This window comes from Pelodiscus sinensis, chromosome 7 (assembly GCF_052426305.1).
Source record: "Pelodiscus sinensis isolate ZL-2025 chromosome 7, ASM5242630v1, whole genome shotgun sequence".
Lineage (NCBI taxonomy): Eukaryota > Metazoa > Chordata > Testudines > Trionychidae > Pelodiscus > Pelodiscus sinensis.
In genome coordinates, this window is record NC_143058.1 from 63,738,544 (window position 1) to 63,762,810 (window position 24,267).

General features: G+C 41.3%; 1 protein-coding gene across 50 annotated transcripts in view; it reads right to left on the reverse strand.

The window, feature by feature from the left end:
* LRRFIP1 (LRR binding FLII interacting protein 1) overlaps positions 1-24,267 on the reverse strand; it is a 162,303-nt gene that overhangs the window by 89,155 nt on the left and 48,881 nt on the right. For 4 of the 50 annotated variants that reach the window (XM_075933999.2, XM_075933987.2, XM_075933980.2 and 1 more), the window contains exon 2: positions 8,883-9,163. The exons of the other annotated variants lie outside the window; for them this stretch is intronic. In XM_075933999.2, the coding sequence (XP_075790114.2) occupies positions 8,883-8,927 (45 nt within the window). In that variant the 5' untranslated portion in view covers positions 8,928-9,163. The remainder of the gene's footprint in view (positions 1-8,882; positions 9,164-24,267) is intronic. 50 annotated transcript variants of the gene reach the window in all.

Genomic DNA, 24,267 nt, shown 5'->3' on the forward strand with positions numbered 1-24,267 from the left:
CATGTCTAGTTAGGCGAATTTCTTTAAAGAGAATGCCTTTCCTACCCCCTCAGCCATTGGGATAAATCTGGCTGCCAAATCCATATGCTAAAATGTCAAGTAATCAAAAAATATTTTAAAAATCTCTTAGAAATAATTGGCTTCAATCAATTTTAAAGATTATTAGACACTACGAGCTCGGTAATCTTTTTCATTGCACAACCTTCTTGGTTCTCTCACCAAGTGAATTTGGTGCAAAAAAAGATTCTCTCAACCACTCTGTGTCTCTCTGCCAGGTCTATACTACACTTGAATCTCTTTAAAGCAGCAAGCATGGGAAATGGGGTATGCCGGATTATGGAATTTTCTGGACCACAGGGTGTTCATGTATACTTTCTGTTTTGAAGGTGAAAATAAAAACATTTTTGCAACGTACTGAATTTTAATTCTGAATGCAACAGACAGCAATACATATGAGGTCGGTGAGGGAGGGTGCAAGCAGCAACATGCAAGAGCCACTTCCTCCTTCCCAGGTTCAAGCCACAAATGTTCCCAGATCAGGGACTATGGAATAGAGGTTCAACTGTATAACCGTACATGGATATAACTATGGCACTCAGAGGTGTCAAAAGTCCACACCCCAGAACCATACAGTTATACTGACAACCTCTGCTGTAGACAGCACTATCATGACAGAAAGGCAACACATCAACACAGCTACTGCCTCTTCAGTGTAGCTGTTCCACCGCTGCAGACAGAAGAAACTCTCCCATTGGCTAGTTATATTATCCCTGAAGCACTGCAGCTGCAGTGTTTTAAGTGTAGACCGGTTCTAAAATATTTGGGTATTAACCTGGGTTGTATGCAGTGGGGTTGTAGAAACAGAAGATGTGAATAGTATGAAATTCTAATTTGACATTAAATGAACATTCTATTTGGATATATGCTTTTCAACTGTATGTACTTAAAGATTAAAAAAATAAGCAACAAATAAACTGAATTAAAGAAAAATGAACTGTCATTGTATTTGTTTTGATTAAGATACATGTGTTTTTGTAAATTTGTCATTCTTTAGTTGATCTCATGCCAGAGAATATTTAAAATGTTGATATTCTTGTAAATTCAGGTTCTGCCATGCATGTAGTTGTTCCCCTTCCTCCACCCTTCACTTTGAAAGAAGGGCCAAACTAAAGTTTACATGTCACATAGATGTATGTCCCCACTGTAGGTCTTTCAGAGTCAACTATCCACTGCATTACTTTCCATGAAGAACAATTTTAGTTTAATAGTGTATTACATTTTACCTTTGACTAGCAGTTTACTTTCCGTTCAAATGACAAATATTTAGAGAGGAACACAATCCCTAGGGCTAATACTCATTTATTCTGCTTAAATCAATATATTGTCAGCATACTCAGGGGCAGAAAAGTGAATACATTTTCACTCCATCTAATACATGTGAAATTAAATTATACACAGAATTAGGTGGAAAAGAACAAAATACAGGACTATGTAGCACTTTAAAGACTAACAAGATGGTTTATTAGATGATGAGCTTTGATGGGACAGACCCACTTCCTCAGACCAAATAGTGGAAGAAAATAGTCACAACCATATATACCCAAAGGATAAAATTTTAAAAAAGTGAACACATATGAAAAGGACAAATCACATTTCAGAACAGAAGGGGGATGCGGGGGGGGGGGGAGGAGGAAGGTAAGTGTCTGTGAGCTAATGGTATTAGAGGTGTTAATTGGGGAAGCTATCTTTGTAATGGGTAAGGTAGTTGGTGTCTTTGTTGAGCCCAACACCTAGAGTGTCGAATCTTAGCATGAATAACAGTTCAGAGGATTTCCTTTCAAGTGCAGATTTGAAAGGCTTCTGGAGTAGGATGCAGGTAATTAAGTCAAACAGATTTTCATTTGAGAACTTCAGTTAACTAATGACTATTTCCCAAGACAAGCATATTTAAATTTAAAGTGTATTCTTGTTCATGACCACATAACAAATATATAATTTTAAATAGTTAACACAACCAATTCTTAGTACCCCAAAAAACCCTTATGTTCTGGATCCTTCTGAATGATTGTTGCATATTATTTAAAAAAAAAAAAGAAGAAGAACTGCAAACTACAACTTCTCATGTTGTAAAGTTGCAAGCATCATTACTGGAAAAATCAATACAGCATAATTCCAAACAAGGCACTAGTATTTACTTTAAAACAATCCACTTTAATTAGATCAATGTGTGTTACAAGCAATTTGTTTTTGCATGTAGAACTGTTTCACCATTACATTTTTAATTAAGTGCTCACCACACATTCTCTGGGTACTTATAAGCTGCCCCACTCTAGCATTTTATTAGACTGTTTTTATTGTGGTAACACATAGGGGCCCATACCCTATTGTGCTAGACACTTTACAATCATGCAAATAAGTGGATCCTACTCATAAAAACTGAATCTAAGTGTAAGATGAAAGACAACAGGTGAAAACAAATGCATTAGGAGCTAATGACAACAAGATGATACTGGTCAGCATAAGCAGCAATCATTAACTCAACATTGTTGAGATAGTTGCCAACTTGCTTAAGCTGCAATAAAACACTTCAAAAATGACTTTTAGTTTTATTAGAGTAGACTGTTTTGTAAATGGAAAAGCTCATCTAGTAGTCCTTTATCACACACCCTGTTGCTCTGACTGCTTATTTGTTCTGTCATTGAAGCACCCTTCCTCATGCAGCAAGTACACTTATGTATGTAAAAAAATCTCAGAGAGATTATGTATGCATTCAGTTTCAAAAGCCCTGTCCAAGTTTCAGGTGGGAGAAAACTCAGTGTGTTCAGGAAAGCAGCTACCTGGGAAAGTATCAGCAATTACAAACCACACCCTTTCAGAGAGGCTAATCATGATACTCTCCAGTCTCTACTTGTCCAAAGCCACTCACAAGTCAGGTTTTCCAACCAAGAGGTAAGGTTTCCAGTGTTGTGCGCAGGGATTCCTGTGCAGTGTACTGAAAAAGTTATTCCTAAATGTCAGATGATTAATCTACAATAGAAATTTTTCACACAATGAAATGTCATGAAAATCTCAGCATTAAAAGTCTAGAGATGGTTCAAACATCCACTGAACTCTGCAGGAAAAGTTTATGTTGTTAACCTGTAAGACTCATTTTAAAGCTAAAAATTTTAATCAAGCTGCTGAAGTTCTGACAAATGAGAACCTCTGTGCACAATTATTTATACCACAGAAAGCACTTAAGGTCTGTTAATGTCAACTTTACAGAAACATTAAAAACCAGATCACTACGAAAGGTTCAGTGTAACAGAAGTAGAGCAGGATGCTGAAGTGTGAAAACTCATAAAAGCTGAACTCTTCCTTTCCAAAAAGGGGTGTTTTTTGCATTCAAGATGAACCAGATGTTTGTCGGGAAGTGTCTGGCTTGGCTTGCTCATGTTCAGTTTTCTGCTATAAATATCCTGATTTCCAGTGCACCATGCAAGTACCAATTTTAATTGCATATTTCTTTCCTGCTGTTTCCTAACTAAATCAGAACAGGCTTTGCCTAGATGAATTTGGCCATCCTCTAGTGCAAGCATATATGTATGTCAAAGACTAACTTGGGTCTAACTTGAGGGGGTGATGACAGGAGAAAGACTCCCTAGTGTGAGGAGGCTGCTGAATTTCACATTAATTAAATTTAATACAGTGTTGCCAGTCCTCATGATTGTGTCATGAGTCTCATAATTATTGTTTTCCATAAAACCCCAGCTCCTGGAGTCAAGTGGAAGAGTGATTATTTCAGACTTCATTCTTAAACAAAATGTAAGCAGAGGACAAATAAAAAGAATATCACATATATTATTTTTATATAATCTGAATCTGAATGCCAACCTCATGATTTTTGGTGAGCCTGACTCATGAATTTTAAATATTTGGACTTGGCAATACTGAGTATGACTTTAAAAATAAATTTTAAAAATCTATATAATGTTACAGTAAAAAATATGAGTAAAGATTAACACGAGAATCTCAAAGTTAGTACATTAATTTTTGATGGGAAGAACTTCTCATGTAATTCAAGATTAAAAGTAACTATTTACCCCAAGAGAGTCAGCTGTTTTGTAGATTACTCCATCCTTCAAACACTGTCATCAACGTGGGGAGAATGAAGGCCTCTATTGTAAGAACTTTATCCAAAATATACAAGCATTCATACAAAAGTAATTACTGGAGAAAACAGAAGAACATGAAATAAAATCTCAAGTCCAGTTACACTTTAAAAGGCTTTTGCACGCTCCTTTAATGTAGTATGTGCTTGTCTGATAGGCAAAGGAATACAGAAGAGTTACAAAGAGCACCATGGTTAAGAAGAAGAATCGGGAGACAATTACTGGGGCAAGGAGGGCATAGAAGCCAGTACTGCAGAAAATACAGCTACAATGGAAAAATGTGATGTTCTTTATTTATATGACTAGCTCTGTCTTATACTCTAACGCTCTTGGGTTTCACTACTCAATACAAAGATGAAGCACCCTATATTTTAATGGAAATAAATCCTGTTTAATAGCAGGTGATATTTATCCTGCCTATTGTGTTCAGCCTCCCCAGCATCTCACTGCAGCCTGTAAACAGTCAGTTTCTCAAGAACTAATACAGCATTTGAACATGCCAATTTTGATTTCACTAGCAGACAAAGGTCACCGCTCGCTATTCCAGTCAACAATGCCAAGAATTTGAAGTTAGGGTCAGTTAGCTAAAATTACAGGTGTGTCATCTTCTAAATATCAAAACCAACTTAAAACACAAGTCCAGATTGAACGATCACCTACAATATCATATTTACACCCATTTCTAACAGTGCCCCAGTATTGTCAGTATATAACAGAACAATGACAATGGAAGTTCTCACTTACTGCCTCAAGGGCACATTGTCCCCTCCAAGCACAGGGAAGTAATATCCATAAAAGTATTTACATCAAGATAAAATTGATGGACTTGATTATGAACAGGTTTGTATGACGCATACCCTGAAGGTGTGCATGCATAAAAAAACCTCTCAAACACGTGGACTTCACTATTGAATTGGAACTCCTTCCTGACAAACTGCCAACATGCCGGTCATCTGAAGAAGTGGGCTGTGCCCATGAAAGCTCATGATACCATCTACATGTTTTGTTAGTCTTTAAAGTGCTACCAGACTATTTGTTGTTTTTTAAGTTTATCCTGTGCAGACGAACTCACCCCTTGAAGCTTTTAAACAGCCAACAGACAGGGAAACTGTGAATAGCAAGAAACCCAGCCACAGTGACCTTTGTAATCTCCAGGTATGAGTCCAAGTGCAGAAATCTTCAAACATCTCTTCTAATAAATCATTAAAGCAGAACAAAATTATTCAAAGAGATTTTATTTTACCAAGGGTCTAATATTCATAGCCAACAGCATGTGCTTTTTGTGAACGGGAAGGTTAAAGAACAGCTTGTGAGCAGAACAAATCCCTTGTAGGAGTTCATTCTTATGCAAATCACATTATTAAAGCACTAATTAAAACAAACACTCACTGAAAGTTCAGTAGCTTACCAAAGTGGCAATCTGTATGCAACAGCCACAACTTTTTTCCCATTTTAGGAATCGAATGTAGTCTCACTTTCTGCTTTTAAGTTATTACTATTATGCTAAAAATGCATTGTACAGTTTACTTTTGAACATTTTTTCCTGATGAACAGAAATGATTGGCTCTGCTCCACCACTTCACAGGTAAAGGCTTATTCACCACACTTTATACTGGATTTCATTCCACTTGTCTATAATGTACATTTAATCAGCAGACTGGGGGAAAAAATGTAACCAACTTCTGCTGTGGATTAGCAGTTTAACATTTCTCTAGCCAAGTAGAACATTGTTTGTGATTACATCTTTGTCTAAATACTGCTATCTTTACCCACAATTACTAGCAACAACACCAGATATTGTTGTACATTTATTTCCTTTCATCTTTGTTTAATAAGATGCAGATTTAATGAATAAGTTACTCAGATACCGAAATTCAGTTATCACTCCTCCCTTTTCAGCAGTGAAACAATCATGGCCTAAATTGAAGAGACAGAACCAACCTCCAGCTAGCACCAGACAGTGTTGTCTTACAGCTGAGTGTCACTGAATGAACAAACTGGATGAGACCAGACAACTCAGGAAGAAAACCAGCAGATCCAACCACAAAAGTTGCATTTAAAAAATAAAAACAAAAGACGGTTCGCGTATTTAGGGCAAAGTTTTACCTTTTTCCAATAAAAATAAAATCTAATTGAAGCTGTCCCACTATTTATTTATACTGCCAAATATTACAGAGGGTGAGTGTGATTTTTTAGGAATACTGCAATTATTCACCCACAAGAACAGTTTGATTTGTGAAATACTTCTTAATTCTTTACTTTAAACAACATCCAGGAAAAAACCTCCCTTCCTCCTCCCACCAATTCCTCAGTAAATGTTTAGCTCAGTTCATTATGCTTCAAACATCAGCCACATTGCTCAGGAATGAGCTTCAAGGTACTTGGCATAGTTTCAGCGGGACAGCAGTGTTAGTCTGTATCTGCAAAAACAACAAGTCCTATGGCTCCTTAGAGACTAAGATTTATTAGGGCATACGCGTTTGTGAAGTGGGTTTTACCCACAAAAGCATGTGCCCCAATATATCTGTTAGTCTCTAAGGTGCCACAGGACTCTGATGTTTTGGCGTACCTTATTCACACTATCCAAACAGTGGCCCATGGCAGAACCTGTTTAACTCTTTCACCTTTCATCTATACGCACTGTACCACTGTAAGAGGAGAAAAATTAAACCAAGTTTCTTCTTCATCGACCTACTAAAGTAAAATGCACAGATAACACTCACTTAACCACACCTTAGTTATAAGCCCGTGAAAGCCTGTTTCCATCATAAATCTTTTGAGCACTGCATGTGCATACAAGGAACTCTTTGGAACTTCAACATTAGCTAAAACTCTGATGGCATGTCTGCTCTCATGCTGAATTGAGCTATACATGTTTTACATTTTTTCCCTCTTTTTTTCCCCAATAGGCCAAAAAAGGAATAGATATTAACTTGTTCTGGGTACTTTCAACTTTTTAAAAACTATTCCTGAGAAAAATGCCTCATTAAAATATCTAATAGCTGATGTGTTGATATGATATTTAATAATTGCATTTGGTGAGTTGCAGTCTTTTAAAGGTAATATTTAAAAGTAACAATAAGCATTGTCAGATAACCCTAGGGTCCCTCACACTTCTTTATTTTATATTGAATGATGCCCAGTATAAAAGCATTTAGCCTGTCTGAGGCTGCAAATTAGCAACTAACCTAAAGTTTAAGTAGGTGGGAGTTCAGTCCCCATCTGTTGTAATTTTTTTTTTCCCCTCTGAAAAATCCAACAGGGCCAGCTCGTGTAGCTGGTTCAGCAAAGGAGGAGCCCACCTTCGTGTATTAGCAATAGAAGCCAACTTGGGGCTAGACATTTGGACTCAGGCTGGCAACTGGCTCTAGGACCCTGCAAAGTGGAAGGGTCCCAGAGCCTGGGCTGAAGTCCAAGCAATTGAACAGTTCTTTAGTCTGAACCCTGTAAACGTGCATCGCTGGCCTGGACTAGCCTAGGGTGTCTAACTGCAGTAGAGACATACATTTGGTATCATTCACCCCCTCCCCACAGGAAAGCTGCTACTTGTGTCACCATAGGGCAAGGAGCCCGCAGAGTGGGGAACAAAGGTAGCAGACAAATGAAGGGTTTTACTTTGCACAGAGACATTAACTTTTGAAGCAGTAAACTAAGTGTAGAATGTTTACCTCTTAATCCCCTAACCACTATCCCATTAAAGCTGCAGCGAATGATCCGCTCTCTGCAAGACTGACTGCAATCCTGCTGGCACAAGCTCAATACATGCCAAATGTTTCTGTATACAAAGAGAAGCTCTATTTATTCCCTCTAAACGAGCAACCTGAACACATTCCTCATCCATCTCATTGAAAGAGCTCTCCCAAATGACGCACTTCACATTCAGAGTGTGTCATTGTTCTGCCAATGTTTTCATTTATACACAGAAAACTTAACAGGTAGGAGGAGACTGACACCAACTACAGTGACAAAAAAAATCTTATGGAGTAGATCAATAGCACCAATGGTTCAGAAGATTTAAGTGCAAATGAAAAAAATAAAATCAAGAAAAAAGGTCAAAGGAAAACAACAATGAACATTAACTAACTCTTATCCCCACTTTGCATTCCTTTGAGGCTGGAAATCTGAGAAAACACACCATCCTTTCTTTCTATTATACCCGCAGTTCTATTAGCTGAAATGCATTTGATCTGTACGGAGTTTTTTGTTGCGGTTTCCAGGGTAATATTATACTGGCACTTTGCAGAGCCTGTGGAAAAGAATTTGAATTCCCATAGATCATGGGCAAGATATTTTATCTTATGATAATGTACAGTGTATGTGATCAAACTTTTCACACACTGTTGTAATTAACTTATATATTGTACACAGAATAGAAACTAAAAAGCTTATTTGCTGTTTAAACAGTAATAAGGAGTAATATTCAAGAACATTTAAACAGTTAATAGAAATATGAACACAAGCATTTAAACTGAGTTGTTCTTGGTGTAAGTATAGCTTCAGACTTGTAGAATGTGTATTCTCGTGCATAGAAAATATCATCTCATGCACAGTCACTTCCTATGTAGAGGATAGTAAACTAAGCTTCTTAAATGTAATCAGAAACCAGGCAGTGTATCTTTCAACAATTACACCCATTAACTAGTGCCTCATTTTGAACTTTTAAAAACAGCACAAAGGAGAGGAGATTTGCAGTAGCAGATTATTTATTCCCCCCCGCCCGTACTTCCTTACCAGTTTTTGAGCTTCTGGACTGAAGCAGTCTGCTTCCGTTTGCATGGCTGTAAAGTTGGTTATTCAACTTCCAGAGTTTTTGAAGTTCAAACACAAAAAGACAAAATATCCACACTATTGCTTGCTAGGCTTCTGCTTTATTTACTTAACATCCCAGGAAAATAATTTCTGATCCAGCTGGTCAAGTGTTTATCCAAACAAGATGATTCTGTCCACCTCTCAAAAATCCTCGGGTTTCTGACATCAGTGGAGTGCAAACCCTGCTCTGCTGACAAGTCCTCCTAGGGGAGTGGTCAAGACACAGGGCGAGTCAAATAGGTGCTCTACGGAGCACACAACAAGTCAACGTTCTTAATACAAGAATACTTCCTTCACTGACTCAGAAAATGAGCACAAGCACAGACTTCCTCTGACAAAACTTTCAGTTCTTGAAGTTTAGATTACTACTTAAGTTTCCACCTACTCTCCCCACCCTACTTCAAGACTCATCACAGGACGTGCACTGGGAATGGCAGGACGGTAATAACTTACAGCTCCATGCCTGTCAGTAACTACAGATCTCGAGTCAGCAAGTAAGCAGCTGGCTCAAAGGTGCAGGAAAGCAGACAAGCTGACTTTTCCTCTCAACTAAGTATAGGACCTTTGACTAAGCAACTGTCATCAGAAAGTGTGCTGCAAAATCATTCAGTGTTTCAACTAATCTTTCCACAACTGCACTAAAACATCAAGAACAGGATGTGCTTATTGCCATAATGTTTTCTACAGCCATCACTTAACAGACTGTTACTATTTCAAATACAAACAGTTTGAGACTTTATGAAACCTGCTGGGCTACTAGAATAAGTTTAATCAAGTACATAAACTTATTTTTAAAATCAGAGAATTTTGAAAGCCACTTGTAAACTATTCCCTTTTGCCTCTTACCCAGCTTTTCATAATGTGAAGCAAAAACCCCATCATTAGCCATAGCTACACTAAAATAGAGTCCTGTGGTTACATGTGAGCCATGTAGGACACGGACATAACCCAAGATGCTACTTTGGGTGCACCGCATTCAATAATACTTGTATGGCTTCTCATATGTGACTGATATTCATATCTTGAAAAATCCAGCTGCAAAGAGTCAGCCACTCTAGCACAATCACATCAGTATGCTGGCTTTATTTATGAGGATTTATGGTCACAATCCCCACCAGATTTTACCTTTAGTACAATACAGGCAGTCCCCGGGTTACGTACATGATAGGGACTGTAGGTTTGTTCTTAAGTTGAATCTGTATGTAAGTCGGAACTGGCATCCAGATTCAGCCGCTGCTGAATCTGATCAGTTTCAACAGCGGCTGAATCTGGACGCCAGTTCTGACTTACATACAGATTCAACTTAAGAACCCCAGGCATCCCCAAGTCAGCTGCTGCTGAAACTGATCAGCGGCTGATTCCAGGAAGCCCGGGGCAGGGGCTTCCTGTAGTCAGCCACTGGTCAGTTTCAGCAGCGGCTGACTTGGGGATGTCTGGGGCAGAGCAGCTGGGGTGCTGCTGGGTTGGTCCAGTAGCACCACCGCTCCTGGGCGCTACTGGACCAACCCAGCAGCACCCAAGCTGCTCTGCCCCAGGCGTCCTGATTCAGCCGCTGCTGAAACTGACCAGCAGTGGCTGAATCAGGACGCCTGGGGCAGAGCAGCTGGGGTGCTGCCGGGTTGGTCCAGTAGCGCCCAGGAGCGGCGCTACGGGACCAACCGGCAGCGCCCCAGCTGCTGTACCACAGGGGTCCGGAGCAAAGCCGCGGAGCACGAGGGCAGCGGGACAGCCCAGACGCGCCGTGGCTGTCCTGCTGCCCTCGGGCTCCGCGGCTTTGCTCTGCTTTGCTCCCCGTCGCCCTGGTCTGCAGACCAGGGAGACGGGGAGCAAAGCAGAGCAAAGCCAAGGAGCACGCGGGCAGCCCAGACGTATCTGGGCTGTCCGCTGCCTGCGTGCTCCGCCGCTTTGCTTCCTCTCCCTGGTCTGCTGGAGACCAGGGAGACGGGCCCCGTTCGTAACATAAGTCGGATCCGCGTAACTCGGGGACTGCCTGTACTGCATGATTATAGATATGTCCAATAGGACAGATATATGCACATTATGCAAAATCCTGGCCAGGTTCATGTCAACAGCATAACTCCCATTAATTTTAATAGGGTCAGAATCAGTGTTTCCTGTATGCTGTGCACTTGCGCAGCCAGTCAGGTGACATTCAATTGCTGCCTACCTGATAAGCAGAGTGCCCAAGCTAGGTTTTGTGTTTCTATTGGTGATGCACAGTCACACACGGCTCGGTGCACATAAAAATTTATTCTGCACATTGAAAGAAAAAATCCGCACATAGATGGAAAAGATTAGCAGGAACACTGGCCCGTATTTCAAACGTATGCCCCCTATGAAAACCACAGGCAGGAAACAGACATTTTGTGGTGGTGTTGAATCCTTTCTTCTTGGCACCATTCCTTACATTACATGGACAAGCAAAATAGGCTGTTACCCAGAAACCACGCCATAATGTTCCTTCCTGGTCAGCTAGCAAAGCTGGAGAAGCCTGTGGAGACTCCACCTAACAACCAAATTCAATTTTTCCATAAAGTCCCAACCTACTGCTAATCGCAGCCGAGGTACTCAGTATTTCATTTTGGCAGAGCATGCTGTTCCCATAATATCATACACATAACAGCCAGATACTTTTCTTAATTCATTTTTAAGTACATGAAATAATTTTATATTCAGAGGCTAGTATTTCACAGTGATTTTATTCAGTGAGTTCCTGAACACCAGCCATGTCCCATTGTTCCAGCAAGGCCAAGCATATTCTACGAGGCTTCCTCTGCAGAAATGTTCCACGGGTGCATAATTTACAAGATGTTCTTCAAAACTGTCATTTGAGAAGACATCTTATTTAAGAAAAACAATAACTTTCTTTTTTCATAATAGGCCTGCACTGCCTTGTGGGGAAATTCCCACCACTTACTTCAGCCTGTGAAACCGCGAGTGTAGACATGGTAGTAGTATAAACACTAGAGTTTAGAGTACTGTGCTTCTGCTCCCTTTGGTCTACCAGACTGCTCAAACCCTGTGACAGCTGTATCAGTAGATCTGCTGCCTCTTCCTTTCACTTTCTATTAACTGGCAAGTTTCTTCAGCTATTAACTGGCAACTTATAGAATGGGGAACAAACAACAATGTATAAATCAAAGAATCTGCAAAGTAACAATTTGATGTCAAATTCCAAGGGAAAAGCAAACAAAGATGACATTAGGACAGACTGGAGACCAAAATAACCACATATGATGAGCAACCAATGCTGTTTGTATTCCCAATGTTTCTTTCAGTTTAACATAATTCCTGCATATTTTTCATGGAATGCAAGAATATTCTATTAAAATTTGCAAAAAAAGAAACTTCTGAAATCCACCCTTCAAAGCAGAGAATTTTTGGAAATCTATTCAAGTTGCTCTTATAGCTAGGGCCCTACCAAAATTCACAGCCATGAAAAAAAGGTCACTGACTGAAATCTAGTCTCCACCCAGCTCTTGAGATCTAGTGTTGTGTGTGCTCTTCTCCATACTATACAGATTTCATTGGGAAGGGAGGCCAACAGATCTCAAATTGGGAGTTCTGTCCCAAAGAAGAGTTGCAAGGGATTCAGAGGGTTATTTGGGGAGGAGGCCACATTGCCATTTAATGATTTCATCTATTAGAATCTGAAATGTCTTGGTGTTAAAAGCCCATTGTAAGGGAAGTGTTATAGTACTACTATCCTTACTTTTGCACTGACTTCAGAGCTGGGCAGTGGGGAGAGCAGAAGCTGATGGCCAGCACTCTGCTAGCAGAAGCACAGAATACTATACCATGCCATCCTCATTTCCGCGCTGCTGCTGCTGCTGGTGGCAGCTCTGCCGTTAGAGCTGGTGTTCTCCAGTTGCTCAGCTCTGAGGGCAGCAGTGCACAAGGGTAGTAGTATTTCAACACCTCCCCCACAAAGGGCTTTAACATCAAAGAGTTCCAGATTCAAAATAACTGAAAATCATTAAAATCCTATGGCTGAAATTGATCACTAATTTGGGAGTGCCCAATTTATATCTTTAAATATTAAAACTTTGTTTAACTCTGCCAATGAGAATGCTGTTACTAGCAACAACTTTCTCTTCAACAGGCATCGTCCTCAACAGGGGTAAAGAAACAAATTTCAGGTGCAAGGTAGCTCAAAAAGTTAGTACACTTTTTCCCCTATTCAAGTTCTCTTTTGGACATACATTTAGTTTTCCTGACAACCAAACCTTGATCTTGCTTTAAGTTAGGATAAGAGGAAGCTACATCCCAAATCTGGTGGTCTTAGCAGTTTTTGAAGAAACAGACTTGCAGACAGACAAACGCACAACCTCTAAAATATATAGAGACACATTGCTTTGGGAGCTCACCAAAGACCGTTAGCTGCAGAAACATTCCAGTCTGCAATCCAGCTGTGGTGGGCAGCTGTCTGAATGCAGTATAATAGTGATAGAAATGTAGCCGTGTTGTATGCAGTATGTTTTCCTAAGATTCCACACTGGATAGGTTTGCAAATTATTGTAATATCTTGTTACCTCAGAAAGTCCTTCTTTCCCTAGGATCAGTCATCAATGTTAAAGCCTGCTGTGGATCCTGGGATCTAAGTCAAGGATCAGCAGCAGTGCGTTTTCAGCAGAGACCAATTCCTAATGGTACAGGCAGTCCCCGGGACGTACAAAATAGGGACTGTAGGTTTGTTCTTAAGTTAAATCTGTATGCAAGTCGGAACTGGCGTCCTGATTCAGCCGCTGCTGAAACTGATCAGTTTCAACAGCAGCTGAATCTGGACACCAGTTCTGACTTACATACAGATTCAACTTAAGAACCCCAGGTATCCCCAAGTCAGCTGCTGCTGAAACTGATCAGAGGCTGATTCCAGGAAGCCCGGGGCAGGGGCTTCCTGTAGTCAGCCACTGGTCAGTTTCAGCAGCGGCTGACTTGGGGACGCCTGGGGCAGAGCAGCTGGGGTGCTCCCGGGTTGGTCCAGTAGCGCCGCCGCTCCTGGGCACTACTGGACCAACCCAGCAGCACCCAAGCTGCTCTGCCCCAGGCGTCCTGATTCAGCCGCTGCTGAAACTGACCAGCAGTGGCTGAATCAGGACGCCTGGGGCAGAACAGCTGGGGTGCTGCCCGGTTGGTCCAGTAGCACCCAGAGTGGCGCTACGGGACCAACCGGCAGCGCTCCAGCTGCTGTACCACAGGCGTCCGGAGCAAAGCTGTGGAGCACAGGGGCAGCGGGACAGCCCAGACGCGCCGTGGCTGTCCTTCTGCCCTCGCGTTCTGCAGCTTTGGTCTGCTTTGCTCCCCGTCTCCCTGGTCTGCAGACCAGGGGGACAGGGAGCAAAGCCGCGGAACACGACAGGCCGAGTACAGGCAGCAAAGCCGCTGCCCGCGTGCTCCACCGCTTTGCTTCCTCTCCCTGGTCTGCTGGAGACCAGGGAAACGGACCCCATTCGTAACTGCGGATCCGACATAAGTCGGATCCACGTAACTCTGGGACTGCCTGTACTTAAAATTTTAGCAGAGCTGACAGCTTTCAAGAGACAGAACTTTGGACAGGTTTTGATTGAGATTTTATACAGGTTGCCCGGTCCCATCCTGTTTAAAGATGTAAACAGGTCATAACCATAGTTCCCTCTAAGTTGCACACTAACTCACGTGCAGAGGAAATTTCTACCCCGCCCACCTCCTAAGCAGAGCCACACAGTTGCATGGCAGGAGGCAGGCGGCTGCTCTGGCCGGCCAGAACCAGAGGAACCACATGGCGGGCGAGTGGCTACGGATGGGACGTTTGCTGCTGCCAGGGGTTGGGGTGGAAGGGATTCTTCATTCCTATTATTAAAACAAAGAAGGGAAAGGTACCAAAAAATGAAATGCTCAGAGTTGAACAGATCCTGGATGGTAAGCCCACTTACTGTACACCTGGATGAATGGATCACTGCCCAAGAATCCACACTATAAGCAATTGTGGAGCTAAGAGCTGTACTGTGTCTTTTATGGCAGCCTTGAAGCATAGGCAGTATTGTGTATAGTGAGCTGAAGGAGAGACAGTAGGACCTCTTGCAGTTTGCTTTTATCTGTTCCCAGCTCTGCTGAGGACTTCCTATGTGACTTCAGGCAACTTATTGACTACTCCTTGCCTCAGTTTCCCTGTCTAACATAAGGACCCAGTGCCTCAAAAGCATCACAGAAGGTTTGGGATACCTTGTTCATTTAAATGTGGGCAAAGTAGCATAACACTGCCAGCACAAAAGAGAAACAGTTATCTGCTACACTGAGTGCCAAATTTCACTGTAATAGGTCATGCTAAGGGGTTCCTCCCCATCGCCAAAGCACCAAATTTATATCCACACCGCCCCCGCCCTCAGCTTCACACACTCACTTCCTTGCTAGAACTGCAAGCAAGCGGAAGCACAGAGCTGCTCCTCTGGTAATAGAATTCTCCTGTGGGTGGGTGCCACAGTGGCACACATCCAAACAAGCACACATGGCCTCATTGTGGCGCACAAGACAAAACCTACTCCGCTCATGGACAGGAAATCTTAGAGGGATCCCTGGTCATAACATATTGGATTTGTCCATCCTATGTTGATTGTACAATTTAAAATGTGAAGCACTAAGATAGTGACAAAGATATTGCATCTCCAAGTCTGTGAAAGTAATAAAATACAAAGGCGAGAAGCAGTACTGGATATAGCAATACTAGATATACTAATACTAGATATAGATATAGTAATTATTACATGCTACAAATATAAAGGAACCTTCACTCCCCAGAGCTTTTTAAACCTATGACTATGAAAGACTGATCCCTGTCTCTCAACCAAATGAAAAAATTAAGAGAGAAGAGAAAGAAATGGCTTGTAAGATTCTGCAAGCAAACAAGCTTAAAGCATAACTTGGAAAGCTTAGGTGGCCTGTCCCCAGGGTTTGCAAATTCCAAGCAGGTTCATATTTCTTGGGTGAGAGTCAAACTTATTGCCTCAGGTTAGTGGCGCTGCTTGTTGTGCTAGCAAACCGGAGAGGAACTGTTTGCTGGAGAGATGGAAAATACCCACTGAACAGCTCGGTTACATCCAGTGGAAAGTGGAGGTTGGCTACCCTATCCATTTTTCTAGAAACCATATTTGTTTTAAAAATGTTTGTGGCTCTTATGATTGCAAAGATGGCCATCTAAAATAACTCGTGCAGTGTGGTCTTCTAGGTTCTGGACACAGCTCCACTATCTCTACTGCTTCAGAAAGATGCTGTGGAATTTCTTCAGGAAATCTTTAACGGGCTAGTCAGGGTCCGATTATTCAATACATTAGTTTGCTAAATCTGTAAGATCCCAGCTTGCAAAAGGACAAATTAAATAAATGAGTTAAATGTATTAAGTATAAGATGACAGTTATGGAAAAAGCCTAATGCTCACAGGCATGTGCTTGCCTACAATGCCAATCCAATGTAGCTCAATGAAAAAGCTAACAGTGCAGACTCTACAGTACAAATGAATCTATATTTGTAGCCTAACAAAAAGCAGAAACAATAAGAGAGCTGTCGCTTTTCTTCATAAGCTTACAAGAGCAGAATCATTACTACTAATTAACTAGAAAAAAAGCAGTAAAGTTAAAGGATCAGTAAACTACCAATGGATACTGAAGAAATCAATTCCCCTGTGGAATACATGTATATGCATATCATAGAATCATAGAATAATAGGACTGGAAGGGACCTCGAGAGGTCATCGAGTCCAGCCCCCCGCCCTCAAGGCAGGATCAAGCTCCGTCTACACCATCCCTGACAGATGTCTATCTAACCTGTTCTTAAATATCTCCAGAGAGGGAGATTCCACCACCTCCCTTGGCAATTTATTCCAATATTTGACCACCCTGACAGTTAGGAATTTTTTCCTAATGTCCAATCTAAACCTCCCCTGCTGCACTTTAAGCCCATTACTCCTTGTCCTGTCCTCAGAAACCAAGAGGAACAAATTTTCGCCTTCCTCCTTGTGACACCCTTTTAGATATTTGAAAACCGCTATCATGTCCCCCCTTAATCTTCTTTTTTCCAAACTAAACAAGCCCAGTTCATGAAGCCTGGCTTCATAGGTCATGTTCTCTAAACCTTTAATCATTCTTGTCGCTCTTCTCTGTACCCTTTCCAATTTCTCCACATCTTTCTTGAGGTGTTTTTTTATTTCTTCAGCTGAAAGTTGGGCTTCAAGTAGGAGTAGATAAAAAGCATTTTAAAAAAAACTGAGCACAATCAAAAATTTTGGGGCCTCTATTATGCAACAAACTCTGCACGCCCTGCCAAAATGATACGATTTAAAACTTCTCTGCTGTAGTAATCAGTGAAGTAACACCACGACAGAACACCTTGCAGCATTTCATTTCCGTTCAGTACAACTTATTCTGGATGAAAATGTTTTCAATCAATTCCTTGGACAAAGCATACTGTTTGGAGACAAGGATACCCCATCAATTATCTATTAGAGCTATACAAAAAAAAAAAAATCCCCTAAGAGAAACTTGTTATACTCTAGTCATAGTGTAACTCCTCAGAAAGATAAATCACTTTGTGAACTTTAAACAATGAAGTTACTTCAAAGTAAGTTATTTTAGAAGGCACAAACCGACTTATTTTCAAAGTCTAAGAAAAAGACATCTAATCAAAAACTTAGCTTTTTTGTATTAGCCCTTTTCATATCAATAAAAGATTTCTTTTTAATACGGGGCCAAATCAATGATTTATTTATTTGCACAGATTTCCCTGCTTCATTTACCTGTGAAATTTGTACAGAACATCTACAGAGGTGAAATTCTAATTTCATTATTTAAGGAGTAATACAAGTTCTCATAACTTCAGTAAAATTCCAGTACGATGTTACACTTCTACCACAGTTCCAAAGGAGAATCGTGATTTGTAGTTCTGATGTTATTTAAAATATACATCATTTTCTGACAGACAAAATGGATAGAAGATGCTTGCACAGAGTTTAACTGAAACAATTCCATCTGTGGATCAAACAGTGCCTTTAACATTTTTTATCTTGTTCTCATTGCATTTAAAAAAATCTGGATTAGTATTTCTCTAAGCTCCCTTTAAGGCACAGTTACACAGAAAGTTATTTTTTTCAATGCCATGACCCCACTTCATCATTACTCTCTGAAATGGGCACAACCTGGCATCCTTACAGTTTAGCTGGCAAGGATTACAACAGCTCCTTGTGAACAGTAACCTAGGAAATGAACTCAAGTATGTATAGCTAAATGCTTCTTTGGAAAACAATGTCCAATTTTCATCACCAAAATGTACCACCAGTATCAGATTATTTTTTCTGAAGGCTAACATGAGACACGGCGAGAAAGAGGAAGGAAACAACTGAAAGGCATTAAGTACCTCTCAATTGCACTGAAATCACACTGGATGACATCATGCCAACTGGGGAAATGTAAGGACATACTTACACTGTGAAAAACAAAACATAAAAAAAAACCCAAACCAACCCATAGCAACAAGTCTCAAAGTCTGGGTCAACTGACTCAGGCTCACGCTGCAGGGCTAAAAATAGCCAGACAGGCATTCCTGCTTGCTGGAGCTTGGGCTCTGAAACCTGCTGGAGGGGTGGGTCTCAGGACGTAAGCAGGAACACAGCTATTCTTAGCCACAGAGTGAGCCCCACGAGCCCAAGTCAGTTGACCTGGACTCAGACTTGCTGGCATGGGTTGGGTTGGGTTTTAGAATTTTAACATGTATCTATGGAAAGTTATGCTTTTTTAATGTTAAAAAAGAAGCAATAGCTTAAAGAAGGGCTTGTCTAGCCAAATGACGATGTACTCATTCCTACAGTTCTTGGCTCCTTCGCTTGATAAAAATAGACCATCTGCTAAAGGTAAAATCTTTTGAAAACAAATGAAAACCACCTCGTTTTCATACAGGCTTCAACTAAGATGGTCCTCATTAATATGCATTATTCACCATGAGATGTTGTCCCACAAATGATCAAACTACATAAGAATCAAAGTTTAAATAGAAGTGTGATTCCAACTCAAACAAAAAGATGGAAGCTACCTTTGCTTGCATTGGATTGCTCCTCTTTGCTGGACAACCCAGTTCAGGATTTGAGTACTCTCTGGCCTTACTTCAAACTCCACTTGTTTTGCACTACTAATACTATTGATAACTTTCCCAATGGCAGTTTGAAAATTAGACTATAGGAGACTATCTGCTCAGAAGAGGCCCATAAGTGGAACAGCAGAAATGCTCACCTCAATCCTAACAAGTACAGTAAACTTCCGATAATCTGGCACCTTTGGGACCCAGGGGGTGCCGGATTATCAGATATGACGGACTATCGGAAGGGAAGGCTATGAGGGGCAGAGCAGCTGGAGTGCTGCCAGGTTGGTCCGGTAGCGCCGACCCTTGGCGCGGCGGGACCAACCCCAACCCGGCAGCACCCCAGCTGCTCTTGGGGACGCCTGGGGCAGAGCAGCTGGGGTGCTGCTGGGTTAGTCCTGCAGCGCCGCTCCTCGGCGCTACTGGACCAACCCGGCAGCACCCCAGCTGCTCTACCCCAGGCGTCTCCGATTCAGCCATTGCTGGTCAGTGTCAACAGCGGCTGAATCTGGACGCCTGGGATAGAGCAGCAGGGGCGCGGCCGGGTTGGTCCCCGCAGCGCCGCACCTCGGTGCTGCGGGGACCAACCTGGCAGCACCCCAGCTGCTCTACCCTAGGTGTCCCCAAGTCAGCTGCTGCTGAAACTGATCAGCGGCTGATTCCAGGAAGTCCAGAGCAGAGCAGCTCTGCCTTGGGCTTCCTGTAGTCAGCCGCTGGTCAGTTTCAGCAGCGGCTGAATCGGGGACAGCTGGGGTGCTGCCCGGTTGGTCCCGCAGCCCCGAGGGGCAGCGCTAGGGGACCTACCTGGCAGCGCCCCAGCTGCTCTGCCTCCCGCTTCCCGGATTCAGCTGCTAGTCAGTTTTAGCAGTGGCTGAATAGGGGAAGCTGGGGGCAGAGCAGCTCCAATGGTCCGGCTGCCCGGAGCACTTCTGGGTTCCTGATAGTGCCAGACAATCAGGAGTGCCGGACCATCAGATGCCAGACCATCGGAGTTTACCTGTATTTGCAAAGTTATGTGGGAAAGCATGACAAAAGTCCACTAGGAATACACCTGGCTTCAGAAAGTTCTACCAGTACTTTACTTTCATAAGCACTTCGCTGATTCTCATCTGATTACATATGAGAGAATATGTATGTGAGCGCATTTGTCTGTCCGTTTAAGAACTCCTAAACAGTAAGAAACAGGCTTATTGAATTTGGTATGCAGCTTTCTCTTATAACTTGAAGCAAGGTAAGGGTTTGGTTGTGCTGGGTGAGGGGGAAGGAGAGCTGAAGCTTCCCCGCCTCCCCCCCACCTATGGAAACACAAAACCATATAGGAAAGATAATCACACAGCAGGTGAAAGGGGTAACCCTAGCCTGAACCTCCCATCCCCCAGGTACCCTTTAGGGAGAGCAAGGGGGTGCAGCTCCCCTCCCCCCCCGAATTCACACAGACTAGTCCTCTCTCCCCAAGACAGCCTGAATATCGATCTCCTCATCTCCAGCCCCATCCCAGAGCAATGATTTAAATGAAGCATACAGTATACATTTTATTTTATTTTCCAAAAACCAAAAACTGAGTTAAGGATCCAAACAATGTTGGGTAAATCTTCTAGTGTTTATTAAAACACAAGGCTAATCCAAAGCACCAAGAACAATAAAGGCCACTTCATTCATGCATGTCTTTGGTGGGGTTTTGAATAGCTCACTATCTTGTCTTATTTCCATATATAATGATAGTTTCAACACAAATAAATCTGTCCTTTTTGTTCCTCACACAATCATTTTGTGACTTCAATTAAGAAATTGATTTAAAAAAAAAAAGACTTTCCAGAAAGCTCATTTGCAAACAGGAACAACTCTTTAATCTTTGACAATGTTCTGGAAATTGAATTCAAGAAAAGCTGTTTGATTTTCACCAGATTTGGGAAACTTTAAAATCAAGGCACTCACGTCACAAATCTCCAGAATAGGTACTGAGATGAATAGAAGTTAAGATGAATGTATGTCTCAAGCAAAGAGGCATTTCCTTATTATTACACAACCACACAGCATGAAAGTGTGGTAAGGGCCCGGATTGTGCACTTCTTTGTACTTGAAAACTATCCTCATATTCCCTTCATGAAAGTTCAGAAATGCATCACCCTCCCTTGCTTTAAAAAAAAAAAAACTCTTAAAATGCCAAAAGTTTATTTATTTTTTTAAAACCTTGGCAGTCAAGGGTACGGAACTAGCTGTTCTGGAATGTCTATGGAGCAGTTTTAAGTCATCAGGGTTTAAAGTTTGACTGTTTTTGGTCTTACAGCCCAATATTTTGAATATCCAAGGTCAGAGATTGGGGGGGGAGGGGGAAGAGATGAGGAAACATCAATGATACAGAATCACCTGAAAATTGCTTGCTTCAAAGAAAAAATTGCCTAGGCTATTGCCAAGAAATCCTCTAAGAAAAAGATAATTTAAGCACAGGACCACAAGCCAGAAACTCCTGATTCTGACAGACGCTCTCAGCCTTTGCGAGTCAATTAACCATAGAGGACAATAGCTATTGATGTAAACTGATCAACAATTATTTTTGATCAATTTTTAACAATTCTGCCATCCCTGCCTGCTATTCTCTCCAAATGTCCCAACTGTATGGGCCCCAGAAGTCACAATGTAGTTCAGGTGACCTGGCTCAGAGCTCCTTGCCTCCTTTGGATGTCAGAGAAGTGAGGAGTCTGTAACCTACCATCAGGGCTTCCTGGACCTCCACTGCTGTGTTGTTCTCCAGGCAGCCCAGATGGCCAGTTTATGCATACCCTACATCCTAGCCATAAGCTGGACTTCAGCTCTGACCTCTGACTCCCCTACTACCATGGGTCCATGGACCAGTACCGGGAGTTTGCAATGGAATACAATAACTATATGTTTGGAGGACGCAGGAGGGCAAGAGAAGTAGGGTCCAGCAGCTCAAGGAGAAAAAATGTCAAAGCACCCAGTGAAGCAAAATCATGGGAAAAGACCAAATCCCACAGGCACTAAACCACGGAGTCACAAATATATGTGGAGTCAGACTGTCTGCCTCCAACTGCAAGGACATCGAATTGTTGGTATTGCCTCCACTCAGTCAAACAAGTTACAGGAAAGCCATGCCCAGCGAGTTTTCCCCTCATCTTCATACGACTGATACTTATATCTAAATCTATCATTCAGGGCTTACACTTTGGAGTAGGTCTTTTCTCCACAGTAAGTGCTGCACAATTACAGGGTAGGGAATTTGCAAGCAGCAATGCAGAAAAAGACTTCAGCTTTAAATCCTGTCCGCAATCCATCTGGCAGAGTGCCAATGCTATATCAACTAACCACATTTAGGTCACTTCTTCAAATGACTTTTTCTCAAAATAGCTCCAGATCAGTAACATGCTACTCCCACTAGAGAAGAACATAACCCTATGGATGTTAGAGGACCAAAGAAATCCAGTGTACCTCTTTCAGTTCTTATAAAGGAAATCTCAAATTCTTCCTCTTTCAAAGCATGATCAATAATACAAATATTAAATTAATAAATACACGTATCTTTCCCCCAAACCTTGACCTTGGCAACAGATTAATCATTTTAGTTATAAAATTCAGGATTAGGCAAACGCCCAGGATGAAAAATTTCTTCTCAAACAGTTAAAGTTGTAAGTAATTAACAACATCTTCCTTTAATAGATATTACTGGGCAACCTTAACCTACCTTAACGTTGCTTTGTATATAATAGGCAGCAGAGTTAGCATACTGGTTTGTAGTAGACTGTACACATAATGGTTTCCTAAATAGCATTCTCTTTTCTATCAATTTTTCACTTTTTACAAAGATACATATACATTCTTTATAAAATGTTTTGAGAAACTGTTCTTCATACACATCACAAAGACTATATTTGTATTCTTCTGGGTTCCTCCACAACGTTACCAGATGCAAAATGTAAATAAGTTAACCTGAACTTTTAAACATCTCTTTAGAAACAAAGGAAACTAAAAATATTTCTAAAGTACCCAACAAAAGAGAAGATGCATATTGTGTGTGGGTGTGTGTGTGTGTGGGTGTGTGTGTGTGGGGGGTGGGGGGGTGTGTGTTTTAAATTAGAGCTTTAACTACTGCATTTGTATTCCATGACAATGTTCATACAATATCATATGGAATTTGCCCCAAACTCTGCACTGTTCAACAGACAACTTTCTAGCTGATAAACAGCCAGTGCTGCTGAGTTCCAGAAATAATTACAGCTAGTTCTGTCCTACTTAGCTGAAAACATGGTGACCGTGATGAAAAAATGAAGAATTTTGGAGACTTTGGGGAGGACAGAGAGTGAGGACTAAGTGGAGAGACCTGATCAGGACTCAAGATCAAGGACAGGGATTAGTATAATCAATAGTTAATATATAGGACCTACACTAAGTTCAATATTTGCTTCAATAGAAATATTAGGATAATATACAATAAATAATGTAAGTAAACACATTAACTTGTTAGCACCTCATTAAATCTCACTGAGCAAAGAAAAAGCTGGACTGTATTTCTGTTGCCCTCTTCTTGTGTAATCTCCAGCTATTTAGGTGTGAATTTAGTTGTGCTAATGGCTCTATTGCCTGAGTTCTTATCAATTTACTCTTAAACAGCTTGAACCAAGATTTGCAACAAAAACTTTAAGAGGAGAAATGTTATTGGCTTCCTCTTAACCCAGATGTTGCTATAACTGTTGCTAAGGTACAAACTAGCTAGTTATTTCCTATTACACATTCACCCACAGGTATGCAACTTATACAGCACAAGCATCAGCATCTATCAAAAATAAAGCCAGTTATTAGTACATATTACTAGACACCAAAGACAATTTACTTCACCCAGAGCACAGTCAACAAATTACAATGACCAAACTTGACACTTATTATAAAAGTGGTAAATCATCTGTCCTCTGTACAATATAATTACAGGTTGGGACAGACGTGTGTGTATTTCAGAACTGGGCTAACAGAAGCATCTCTCTACAAGGACAAATAATTCTGTCTCCCCTTTCCTGACTCGCATAAACATATTAAACATTTTCAGAAGAACATTACAATGTAAAGAGATTGGCACTTCACTCAGAATACTACAAGACCATTTACCAATATAGTCCAGAAACAGAGGGGGTATAAATGTGTGTTACGAAGGAATTGAACAGTAGACCACCCTTCTAGGAGAAGCAATCTTTTAAAAATA